Below are 12566 nucleotides of genomic sequence, written 5' to 3'. Positions count from 1 at the left end.
TTTGGGGTGAGTGAGGGGGCTCAGGGCTGGGGCAGGGGGTTGGGGTGTAGGAGGGGGTGAGGGCTCTGGCTGGCGGTGTGGGCTCTGAGGTGGGGCTGGGGATGAGGGATTTGGGGTGCTGGAGGGGGCTCAGGGCTGGGGCAGGGGGTTGGGGTGTAGGAGGGGGTGAGGGCTCTGGCTGGCGGTGTGGGCTCTGAGGTGGGGCTGGGGATGAGGGATTTGGGGTGAGTGAGGGGGCTCTGGGCTGGGGCAGGGGGTTGGGGTGTAGGAGGGGGTGAGGGCTCTGGCTGGCGGTGTGGGCTCTGAGGTGGGGCTGGGGATGAGGGATTTGGGGTGCTGGAGGGGGCTCAGGGCTGGGGCAGGGGGTTGGGGTGTAGGAGGGGGTGAGGGCTCTGGCTGGCGGTGTGGGCTCTGAGGTGGGGCTGGGGATGAGGGATTTGGGGTGAGTGAGGGGGCTCTGGGCTGGGGCAGGGGGTTGGGGTGTAGGAGGGGGTGAGGGCTCTGGCTGGCGGTGTGGGCTCTGAGGTGGGGCTGGGGATGAGGGATTTGGGGTGAGTGAGGGGGCTCTGGGCTGGGGCAGGAGGTGGGGGGGAGTGACGGCTCCAACTGGGGGTGCGGGCTCTGGAGTGGGGCTGGGGATGAAGGCTTGGGGTACAGGAGGGGGCTCTGGGCTGGGGTTGAGGGGTTTGGAGTGTGGGAGCGGGCTCCGGGCTGGGGCAGGGGCTTTGGGGTGTGGGATCTGGAATGGAGTTGAGGGGTGTGGAGTGCGGGCTGTGGCCATGCGGTGCCTACCTCAGGTGGCTTCCGGAAGTGGCTGGCATGTCTGGCTACTAGGTGGAGGGACCAGGGGGCTCCGCGTGCTGCTGTGCCCACAGGCACTGCCTCCATAGCTCCCATTGGCCGTGGTTCCCATTGGCTGTGGTTCCCATTGGCCGTGGTTCCCATTGGCCGTGGTTCCCGGCCAATGGGAGCTGTGGAGTTGGTGCTCAGGGCAGGGGCAGCGCATAGAGTTCCCTTTGGCCACTCCTGCTCCTAGGAGCCAGACATGCCAGCCACTTCGGGGAGCCACACAGAGCCAGGGCAGGCTGAGCCCGCTGCGCCGCCGAGTGGGACTTTTAGCCACCCAGTCAGCGGTGCTGACCGGAGCCACCAGGGTTCCTTTACAACCAGGCATTCTGGTAGAAAACTGGATGCCTGGCAACTCTAGCTATGGGCTGCTCTGCTCCTGGCCTCATTTTGCTGGCCTTAGTGCTCCGGAGAGGACTTTGGTTTGGTGTCTCTCAGCACAGAGCCCAGTTATTGCTGCACCTAAACCCTCTTCTTCAGGGGACTGTAGCTTGGCTCCCACTGCAGCTGGGCTGGGGGCAGGGGGCTGACCCTGTGTGTGGACACTCCAGCCCCTGCTTGTGCAGGTGAACACACCTGCTAGTCCAGTCACTCCCTGCCTGGCTCCAGCACAGTGCTCAGCTCCGTCCTGCTGCCCCAGACTCTGGCAGGCCAGCAATCTAACACGAACATAGCACAACTTCACTGGGACCTCAGTCCCAGCAGGCCACCAGCACTGTGAGCTTCCCTGCAGCAGTGCCCTGTGAGTGCCAGCAGCGAGAGCACAGGAGTAGAAGCCCTAGAGAGACTCTAGCTGGCAACAGGGGTTGATGTAGCCCCATGCGGAATGGGCACATTACATGGCAGACACCTGCAGCAGAAGGGGCCAGGTGCTGCAGGCAGTAGAGCTGGAGAAATGGGGTGAGTCCCGGACAGGTGCAGTGAGGAACTGGGTGGGGCAGATCCCCAGGTGGGCAGGGAGGATCCCCAGGGGGTGGGAGGCTGTGAGGATCCTGGGAAGGCAGGGCAGAACCGTTTGGGGTGTGTGTGTGTGAGGATCCTGGGGGGCAGGATGGATCCCTGGGGACGGGGGGGGGGGTGCAAGCCAAATCCCGGGGGTGGGGTGGGGGGGACAGATTGCTGGGGTGGATCGCCAGCTCTGGGTCTGGAGAAGCAGCGAAGAAGAAGCAGGAGGCTGCAGTCCTTTAGAAATCATTGTTTATTAGTCGTTTGGAAGCAGTTACTTTCCCTCTTTATAACATGTCCCACCCGAGCTATACCAAGTGAGTAACATGGAGAGGTGCGATTCCTTCCGGCCCACGGCTCAGGAACACACAGGCATCCAGGGCAAGAGGAAGGGCAGGTCCCAGCGGGGCCTCAGAGACATGGCAGGGCTGGGCTGGCGCTGGCTGCCCGTACAGTACTGCTGAGTGAGGGCGGGCACATGGCTAATCCCATCAGTGTTAGTGACTTGGCTCTGCTGATAGTGCCAACCCCTCCCCACACACCGGAAGGGCCGTGTCCTCCAGCGTGGGGACGCGTCAGCCAATCAGATGGCCCCACCGCAAAGAACTCTAGGCGAATTTAACCCACCCATGAGCCCCTACAGGCCCCGCTGGCATGAGTGTCAGAGCAGGAGGAATTCCCCTGCCCGCCTGCATGGAGCCCACAAGCCCCATCCTGTGGCATCCCGCAGCGTGGGCACTGGGGCGGGCAGGCACGGAGGGGGCTGACAGACATGAGGGGCGGGGGATCAAGGCTGGCTAGCTGCTAAGCAGTTCCTGGCCAGTTGGACGGAGTCTTGGGAGCAGCTGGGATATGCTGGGCCTGGGCACTGCTGACGGGTCATTTGCCCATATGCTGGAGGCAGGAGGAGCCCAGCCCCTTGCTGTCCTCTTGGAAACCAGCCCACATCTCCTCCTCCCCGAGGGCCCATGGCTCCCGTCCCCTGGGGAGGGTCCAGTCCTGCCCCATGGAGGCCTGCCCAGCTCTCCCTGCAGGGAGCTTTAGCACCAGTGGGAACGGCATTTCCCACAGTTTGTTCTGTGCTTCCCGCTGGAGAGAGGGCAGGGACCCCTGGGCCGGAGCGAAGGGAGCATCAGGGGCCATGGAATTCCCTCCGGGGGGCTGGCGGGGGAACGGGGGATGGGGCGGGATCGCTGCTTTACTCAGGGTTTACATTCTAGACCATGCAGTAGCACCAAAGTTCATGAGGTTAATGGTAGCAGCCTGGCTGGGTTACTTCCGCTTCCTGCCACAGTACTTCCCTTGCGCACAGCCCACGCCACCTGGCAGGGGACAAAAGAGGGCGTCAGTCCCAGCACTCCAAGCCCCTGGGCTCCCCCCAGACAGGGGCAGCAGGGGGTGGGACACGAGGCTGCCACCTGGTGGTGATGGCGTAGGCCAACAGGCTCCCTGCTGCCGGCTGGGCGAGCGGTGTGATGTGCTCCCGGCCCGGGCACAACGCTGCGGAGGGCGTGGGCTCTCCCCAGCCTGACAAACGGGCTGCTGCGTGAGGCAGCGAACATGAGGCCAGGTCAGGCAGCAACATGCTATGAATGAAGGGCTGATTGTTGTGCCAGAGGCGGGCCACTGCCGCCCTGTGGGCACAGCTGCGATGCGGGGAGACAAAGGCTGCTCCCAAAGTGGGAGTGGCCTGGGTGAGCCCCTGGCAGTGGGGCATGCCGAACCAAGCACCAAGGCTATGGCCAGAAGCCTGAGCATGGGCAGCATGAGCACCTTGGCTGGCACCTTGCGTGGCCAGCGCAGCAGAACCAGGCTGCACGAAGTGACGAGGCCGGGGGAGCCCCAGGCTGAGAGGTCACATGGCTTCCTCCTTCCAAGTGCAAACGGTGAGTGGGGCTTTCCTATCCTGCTCCCCCAGCGCGTGCTGGCAAAGCCTGGCGACCACTTAGCCCTGTCTGGCACAGTCCCTGTAGGGGACACCTACCTCTGTATCCCAGGGCTCCCAGGGCCCCACCATAGGTCTTGAGAGGTTTTCCTGTGGAGAGGCAGAGAAAACAATCCATCAGCACAGGCCCCATGAGTGCGCAGCCCAAGAGGGGGCAGCAGGGAGCATGTGCTACCAGTTCCCCGCTCTGCCAGCCACAGTCCCTGGGAGCCTGAGGACCGGCGGTGTGCCTCATGGGCCCTCTCCCCCAAGCACCTCTCACAAGGGGCACTTCATGGGACCCCAGGGGGACTCCCTGGAGCAGCAGGGCTGTTGGCAGCTCATCCAGGATGCCAGTTCCCAAAGGCAGCAGAGAGCGGTTCCCCGCCCCGAAGCCAACGATCCCTATCGACCAGCAGAGCAATGCGATCGAACCCCTTTGCCCCAGGGCCTGGCTGCAGCTGCAGGGCACAGAGACGTGCCCGCCCCTGCTGTGTGCACCAGGCTGGGTGCAGGGCCCACCTCACAGGCATTCAGCCAGGGACTAAGTCAGGGTACCTGGCTGCAGAAGGCACCCCTGCTCAGATGGGTGAAGGCACGGCGGGTAGGGGTAGAGGAGCCCAGCACTGGAGCCTGGCTTGCCCACTGGAAGTGCTGTGTGCTAGTGATGGGGACCACTGCCTCCACAGAGTAAGGGAGTCTGGGGCTGCTGGACCCACTCCCCCTGGCTGCTGCCGGGGTGCTGCTGAGGAGGGTGGATCTGGGAGCTAAGGCACTGCACGGGCACTCAGGAGATGAGGACTCCCTTCCCTGGGACTGCCACCCAGGGCAATTCACTCTGGGCCTGGGTTTCCAATGGGCGCAGTCCTTGCCTCACCCAGCCCTGGCAGGCACGGGCACCCACTCACCGCCGTATCCCAGCTGGCCAGCGAGTCCACCTGGAAGAAAGCAAAATCCTCAGTGCCAGTCCTGTTGGTGCCTCACCCCCTCCTTTAGACACCCCTGTGCTGAACTGGGGCCTCTTGCAGGGGACCTGGCACCATCCCCTGAGGGCTGCCCCAGCTCCATCAGTCTTCCAGGCAGACTGAGTGTATGCGGTATGGAGGCCAGCATAGACCAGGGCCCAGCCAGCGGGCACAGCCTCCTGGCCATAGGCCCCAGCCAGTGGCACAGTCCCATGGGCACAGGCTCCAGTCCTTGGCCCATCCCCCTGGCCACAGGCCCCCCTCCTGGGCCCCAGCCACTGGGCATAGTCCCCTGTGCACAGGCCCCGCCTGTCGATGTTGGCCTGACTGCAGCACAATGTGGCAGGGCCACGCTGGGACCCCAGGTGCGGCCAAGAGGCCCATGCAGGGGGATGGGGCACTAGGCCGGGCTCATGACCCAGCTGTTAGGAGATAGGAACTGAGCTGCCAAATATACCTGGGTAAATGGGAGACAAACCGAAGCCAGGAACTCCAGCCCCTAGAACAAAATGAGAGTGGGTGAAGCTGGGGCGAGCCACTGGCCTGGCTTGAGGAGGGTTGTGCCATGCACCCCACAAGCATACTCTGGGCCTGCAGGTCACAGTAACACCCTGCCCCACGGGGGGCTGCCTAGCAGTACCAGAGGCTGTGCCAGAGGAGACCCAGGGCATGGCCTGGCACCACCCTGGGCCACAGCATTCCTGGCCCCACCCTGGCCAGGAAGTTGAGCCCCCAAGGTCCAGTTCTCATCTGATCAAGGCTCAGTCCCACCTGAGCAGCAACGGCTGTGAATGCCTGGCCACATCCCCAGAGCTGGGCTGTGGGAACCCAGACCAGGGCACCCAGTTCCAGGACATCTGGCTGAATGGGGCCCTGCTGGCTCCTGTGCCCCGGAAAGCCCTCCCAGGCCATGGGTAGCTAAAGAGAAGTTCGGTTCCCTGGTGCCCAGGGCGCAGCGTCCGTAGGTCCTGGCAGCTTGTCCGGGACACTAGCCTGCCTGGGTTTGCTCCTCCTGCCAGAACAGCACAGTCCAGCTTCTTCACGAGCCTGCCTGGGGAGCGGCTAAAGAACAGGGCCCTGCCGAAGGCACCACTGGCATCAGCATCCCCGCCCAGGGAGGCTAAGGCATTCCCTAGGCAATGCCCAGCAGAGCCGCAGGAGAGCAAGCGTGAGCTCCCCCCACAGCCCCGTTCACTCACCTGGCTGCAGGCCCCCAACACCGAACCCTACAACAGCAAACACAGCCAGTCACTAACACAATGACAGCAGCGCCAGAGTCACGACCTCCCTGCCATCCCCCACAGCGCCCCATGCTGGGAGAAGCTGGGCTGGTATAGTCAGGACTCGGAGCCCCCCTGCCCCAGCCAGCGCTCCTGCCCTGTTTCCTACACTGTTGCCAGATGGGAGGCCCTAAGGCTAGAGGTCCCGCTGCAAAGGGCAAGGCACAGCTGGCTGCTCAGCCGAGGCCCAGGGCTCTGGGGACTGGCCAGAGGAACTGGGCACTGGCGATTGCTGCTGATGTCACCTGGCGCAGCTCCAGTGAGCTTCATCTCACAGGCCCATGCCCCTCTCCCCAGGACCCTCCCTTCCCGGTACTGCTCTGAACCAAGAGATGCCAGCGCCTGGAAACAGGCTGTTCACAGGACTGCGCCACATGGAGATGAGAGGAGGGGGTCAAGCTTAGCAGCCGTGGGCTCCCTGCAGTCCAGCCACGGTCCAGCTGGCTGCAGAGAGAATGTTTCCCTCGTTCTAATTACAGCTCCACTCAGCTGGGCTGGCCCCTCCTGTGCCCACGGTTCACAACCCGCTGCACAGGGGAAGGCACGTGCTGGGGAGGCTCGAACCTGTCTGCACCAGCATGGCCACCATGCCCGGATATTGAGGGGATGAGCAGGGAGAGGTGGCTGCACTGGGCACATGCTGTCACCTGCAGCCTCTGATGGGGAAAGCTGCCTGGAACAGCTGCCTGCCCCAGGACCAGCCAGGTGGGCACCAGGGACTGAGACCCCCAGATCCATGGACAGAGCCAGAATACAAAGCAGCGTGACAAGGCAGGGCTGGGTGAGGCAGGGTGGGTGCAGGCCTGGGCTCACAGCCCCCCAGACTGACACAGGGCCCAGTGACAATCCCCTGGGACTAAGGTGACCAGTCACAGCACACAGGGCCTTAAGGGCTGGACTCCGGCCTATGTGCCAGCCAGTGCAGGCAGCCCAGGCCAAGCTGCTCCCCACAGCCAGCTGAGAGGCACTGTCTCTACGCATGGGTCTGTCCCTGGTGTAAGCTGACAGCTGGGCCAGGGAGAACCCAGTTCCTCATTTATTGCCATGGCTGCGGACCTGGCATAGGCTGCCCACCTTTGTTGGATGGTAGTAAGGGGAAAGCACGTGGAAAATACGGGACAAGACAGTATTTCAAGGGCCATTTTAGGGACACAACATTTTTCTGAGCACCACCTGGATTTCTCTCTCAAGTGAACATTTCTACCCTCAGGTGTCCAGTGCAGTTACCACCTGCATCAACCTAACGTTCCAGTGGTCAAGGGATGGCCCTCAAAGTATGGGATGGGTGCCCGGCCCATAACCCGCAGGGCAAAGGCTTCCCGAGTAACTCCCTAGGGAAGTGAGCTGTAGCTCACGAAAGCTCATGCTCAAATAAATTGGTTAGTCTCTAAGGTGCCACAAGTCCTCCTTTTCTTTTTGCGGATACAGACTAACACGGCTGCTACTCTGGAATCTGATCCTTAGGGACACTAACACTGCACTCTCACCAGCATGCCTGCCCCTACAGCGCCCCCCGCTCACAGCCAGCGCTCCTACCCTGCTCCCTACAGTGCCCCTGCTGCGAGAGGCAGAGGCTGGAGTAGCCAGGAGCTCCCTACAGCCAGCGCTCGTGCCCTAGTCCCCACAGCAACCCCTGCTGGGAGAGGCTGAACCCAGTGGAGCTGGGCCAGTTACATGGCTTGAGAGGTTTGCCACTAGCCCCTAGATACAGAAACCCTGTGGCACAGAACAGGTGGGAAATGCACTCCATCAGCATTCAGCAAAAACTGTAGCAGCCCCAGGCTGGGTGACGGGGGTGAGGAAGGCCCCAAGTGGGCACAAGCCTGTGGCTCATGGCTCCATGACAGTGTGGGGGGGCCCAAGGTGCTGAGAGCTGGACAGATGGGGGCCCTCAGGGCGGCAGTGGAGTGTCCTGGATCTGAGATGCTAAGAAAGGAACATCCCATTATTGCCACTGTTTGGTGGCTGCTTTGGATGGGACCGAGGGGCCAGGGGGCCGGGGCCGCCTTCCCATGGGGACCAAGAGGCATTGGGGCTGGGGCCCCCTTCCCCTGGGACCAAGCAGGCGACATTCCCTAAGACTGGCATCCCACTCCAGCACTCCGTAGCCATGCACCCTGCCATCTGCGGGGAGGCCATCCCTTGCCACCTCCGCGCCCAGCAGGGGACAGCCCAGCCCTGAGGCCAGGAGCTCTAGGGACTGTCCCAGCAACCTCCTCCCCCACAGGGCCGGGCATGGAGCAGGACAGGTGCTCTGGGTAGTGTGCATGAGAAGCCCTGGAACCTTAATGTGAACCGTGCACCATGCAGACACACACGCACGAACACATGCACACCCCCATGTGTACGCACACCAGTGTACAGTACGCACACACTCAGCACACACAGGCCTGTCCATGCTAAATGACGCACTGCACCTGCCCTGGAGAGCTGTGTGCAGGCCTGGATGCCCTGGGGAGAACATGGGCACACACTGCCTTGTGGGGAGGAACCAGGTCCTATGAGCCTCTAGTGCTGGCTGACCCCCGGCAGCCCAGCTCCAGTGCCGTGGCCTGCCAAGCAAAGGCTCCGTCAGCCACTGGCTAGTGAGAGCAGCTGCTCACTGCCGGCAGCAGGCACCCAAGGCCAGCCGTGCCCCAGCTGGGCCAGCCCCTCTGGGCAGAGCAGAGCCAGTGGGTAGGGCAGTGCCCCAGAAGCTTGTGGCCTCCCAGACGTGAGGAGTGGTGTGTGGAAAGCGCCACGTGGGGAAGGGAGAGAGAGGAGGGCAGTGGCCTGTAGGCTGGCAGCCCCCATCACACACTCTGTGCTCCATCTGGCTCCTCTGGACAAAGCCTCTGGCCGTGCAGAGACTCTGGTAGTCCTGCGTGCTGGCTCCTCCGTGAGGGCTCCCCAGTGGGAGGTATGGCACCCTGCAGAGCCACTGCCTGGCCCCAGCACTGTGCCGGGAGCAGACTCCTGCTGGCATGCCCTTAGGGATGGGGCCTCTGGGGGAAGGGAGCTAGCCAGGCTGGGTCTGGCACTAGCCAGGGATGCCAGGATAGCAAGGGCCTGGGGCAAAGGGGTAGGATCAGGGCCTGGAGACTGGACTATAGGGAGAATCCTGCCCTCCCCGTCTGCAGACACAGCACGTCACCCCCAGCACCCTTCCCAGCACGTCACCCCCACCCGGCACCAGGGCCTCGCCTGCTGAAAGAGAATCATAGAATCATAGAATCATAGAATATCAGGGTTGGAAGGGACCCCACAAGGTCATCTAGTCCAACCCCCTGCTCAAAGCAGGACCAATTCCCAGTTAAATCATCCCAGCCAGGGCTTTGTCAAGCCTGACCTTAAAAACCTCTAAGGAAGGAGATTCTACCACCTCCCTAGGTAACGCATTCCAGTGTTTCACCACCCTCTTAGTGAAAAAGTTTTTCCTAATATCCAATCTAAACCTCCCCCACTGCAACTTGAGACCATTACTCCTCGTTCTGTCATCTGCTACCATTGAGAACAGTCTAGAGCCATCCTCTTTGGAACCCCCTTTCAGGTAGTTGAAAGCAGCTATCAAATCCCCCCTCATTCTTCTCTTCTGCAGGCTAAACAATCCCAGCTCCCTCAGCCTCTCCTCATAACTCATGTGTTCCAGTCCCCTAATCATTTTTGTTGCCCTTCGCTGGACTCTCTCCAATTTATCCACATCCTTCTTGAAGTGTGGGGCCCAAAACTGGACACAGTACTCCAGATGAGGCCTCACCAATGTCGAATAGAGGGGAACGATCACGTCCCTCGATCTGCTCGCTATGCCCCTACTTATACATCCCAAAATGCCATTGGCCTTCTTGGCAACAAGGGCACACTGCTGACTCATATCCAGCTTCTCGTCCACTGTCACCCCTAGGTCCTTTTCCGCAGAACTGCTGCCTAGCCATTCGGTCCCTAGTCTGTAGCTGTGCATTGGGTTCTTCCGTCCTAAGTGCAGGACCCTGCACTTATCCTTATTGAACCTCATCAGATTCCTTTTGGCCCAATCTTCCAATTGGTCTAGGTCCTTCTGTATCCTATCCCTCCCCTCCAGCGTATCTACCACTCCTCCCAGTTTAGTCTCATCCGCAAATTTGCTGAGAGTGCAATCCACACCATCCTCCAGATCATTTATGAAGATATTGAATAAAACCGGCCCCAGGACCGACCCTTGGGGCACTCCACTTGATACCGGCTGCCAACTAGACATGGAGCCATTGATCACTACCCGTTGAGCCCGACAATCTAGCCAGCTTTCTACCCACCTTATAGTGCATTCATCCAGCCCATACTTCCTTAACTTGCTGACAAGAATACTATGGGAGACCGTGTCAAAAGCTTTGCTAAAGTCAAGAAACAATACATCCACTGCTTTCCCTTCATCCACAGAACCAGTAATCTCATCATAAAAGGCGATTAGATTAGTCAGGCATGACCTTCTCTTGGTGAATCCATGCTGGCTGTTCCTGATCACTTTCCTCTCATGCAAGTGCTTCAGGATTGATTCTTTGAGGACCTGCTCCATGATTTTTCCAGGGACTGAGGTGAGGCTGACTGGCCTGTAGTTCCCAGGATCTTCCTTCTTCCCTTTTTTAAAGATTGGCACTACATTAGCCTTTTTCCAGTCATCCGGGACTTCCCCGGTTCGCCACGAGTTTTCAAAGATAATGGCCAGTGGCTCTGCAATCACAGCCGCCAATTCCTTCAGCACTCTCGGATGCAACTCGTCCGGCCCCATGGACTTGTGCACTTCCAGCTTTTCTAAATAGTCCCTAACCGCCTCTATCTCCACAGAGGGCTGGCCATCTCTTCCACATTTTGTGATGCCCAGCGCAGCAGTCTGGGAGCTGACCTTGTTAGTGAAAACAGAGGCAAAAAAAGCATTGAGTACATTAGCTTTTTCCACATCCTCTGTCACTAGGTTGCCTCCCTCATTCAGTAAGGGGCCCACACATTCCTTGGCTTTCTTCTTGTTGCCAACATACCTGAAGAAACCCTTCTTGTTACTCTTGACATCTCTGGCTAGCTGCAGCTCCAGGTGCGATTTGGCCCTCCTGATAACATTCCTACATGCCCGAGCAATATTTTTATACTCTTCCCTGGTCATATGTCCAACCTTCCACTTCTTGTAAGCTTCTTTTTTATGTTTAAGATCCGCTAGGATTTCACCATTAAGCCAAGCTGGTCGCCTGCCATATTTACTATTCTTTCGACTCATCGGGATGGTTTGTCCCTGTAACCTCAACAGGGATTCCTTGAAATACAGCCAGCTCTCCTGGACTCCTTTCCCCTTCAAGTTAGTCCCCCAGGGGATCCTGGCCATCCGTTCCCTGAGGGAGTCGAAGTCTGCTTTCCTGAAGTCCAGGGTCCGTATCCTGCTGCTTACCTTTCTTCCCTGTGTCAGGATCCTGAACTCAACCAACTCATGGTCACTGCCTCCCAGATTCCCATCCACTTTTGCTTCCCCCACTAATTCTACCCGGTTTGTGAGCCTTCAGGCCAGTGCCAGCCTCGGCCAGGACGAGGCCTTCTATGAGCAGGGGTGCAAGGGAGGAGAGGGGAGCAGGTGACAAACCACTGGGTGGCCCCCCACTGTGCCTGACCGCTAGCCCCCTGCCAGTCCCTGCCTTGGGTCTCTCCCAGCCCAGGGACCAGGGAATGCAGACATGTCCCAGCCTGTCAGCCCCCAGGGCCGCAGGCGAGACAAGGGGATGAGTCACTGACACAAAGATGGCAGGCCAGGGAGGGCGTGCTGGCAAGTGGGACGGGGTGGGGTGGAGCCTGGCCACGCACTGGGTGAGGCTGGGGAAGGGCTGCAGCTCCTGCAGGGAGTGCGGTGGCTCTGGGTTGTCGGTGCCATGTGCTGAGTGAAGCCACGGCCAGAGGGGCTGGAACCCCCCACTGATCACCCCAGCCATTCCATGCTGCACAGGGAGAAGCCAGGCCTGAGGCAGTTCCACCCTCAGCCACTCTTGCCTGTATAGCCCAGGAGCCTGGCTCCTAACCCGGGACTGGCCTGCAGCCAGCCACACTCCACCAGAGCCACTGCCAGGGAGGGCAGCTTCGGAGGGACAGGGATGCCCTCAGCTCTTGCTGAAGGGGGAAGGGATGAGTCAAACATTGCTACTTGCCGTCCTGGATGCCTGCCTGCAGCCATGAGGGCTAGGTCCCTGGCCAGGGCTCTCCGTGCTCCAGAGGGGACCTTGGGAGCAGGGACAATGCTGTGCCAGGGGAGAGCACTGGAGCCCTGCAGCACCAGACTGCCCACCAGCTTTGGGAAGCCTTGCCACCAGGGCTCGAGGGCAGAGCCCCTCTCTTTCCCATGCTGACAGCACACTTGGGCAGAGCGCAGGGGCAAATTCTGCCTCTCCAGAGTTCTTGGCCCACAGAGCTCAGCATCTCTGGCAGCTGCATACCTGGGAGGCCCCTGGCACCTGTGACCCCAGCCCCAGGGACACCTGTCAGTCAGAGAACAAACAGTTACACCAGTCACATTCCTCCTGTTCACTGGACATACTTTCCTAGGCCAGTGCCTCTGCTGGATCATAGGTAAGGCTACGTTTCTGTCACAGAGGTCACAGGAGCCCCAGAACCCGTGACTTC

General features: G+C 60.5%; 1 protein-coding gene across 4 annotated transcripts in view; it reads right to left on the bottom strand.

Annotated features, from left to right (window-relative positions):
- Nucleotides 1-2026: 2026 nt before the first annotated feature.
- Nucleotides 2027-12566, bottom strand: part of ELN (elastin) — a 91917-nt gene continuing 81377 nt past the window's right edge. For all 4 annotated transcript variants that reach the window (XM_084650794.1, XM_084650792.1, XM_084650793.1 and 1 more), the window contains 5 exons: nt 5880-5906; nt 5138-5179; nt 4624-4653; nt 3776-3826; nt 2027-3113 (listed from right to left, as the gene is read on the bottom strand). In XM_084650794.1, coding sequence (XP_084506920.1) covers nt 3064-3113; nt 3776-3826; nt 4624-4653; nt 5138-5179; nt 5880-5906 — 200 coding nt within the window. In that variant the 3' untranslated portion in view covers nt 2027-3063. The remainder of the gene's footprint in view (nt 3114-3775; nt 3827-4623; nt 4654-5137; nt 5180-5879; nt 5907-12566) is intronic.

Source organism: Lepidochelys olivacea, assembly GCF_965140295.1.
Source record: "Lepidochelys olivacea isolate rLepOli2 genome assembly, chromosome: 17".
Classification (NCBI taxonomy): domain Eukaryota; kingdom Metazoa; phylum Chordata; order Testudines; family Cheloniidae; genus Lepidochelys; species Lepidochelys olivacea.
The sequence above is the reverse complement of the archived record's forward strand: the minus strand, read 5'-3'. Positions and strand labels throughout refer to the sequence as shown.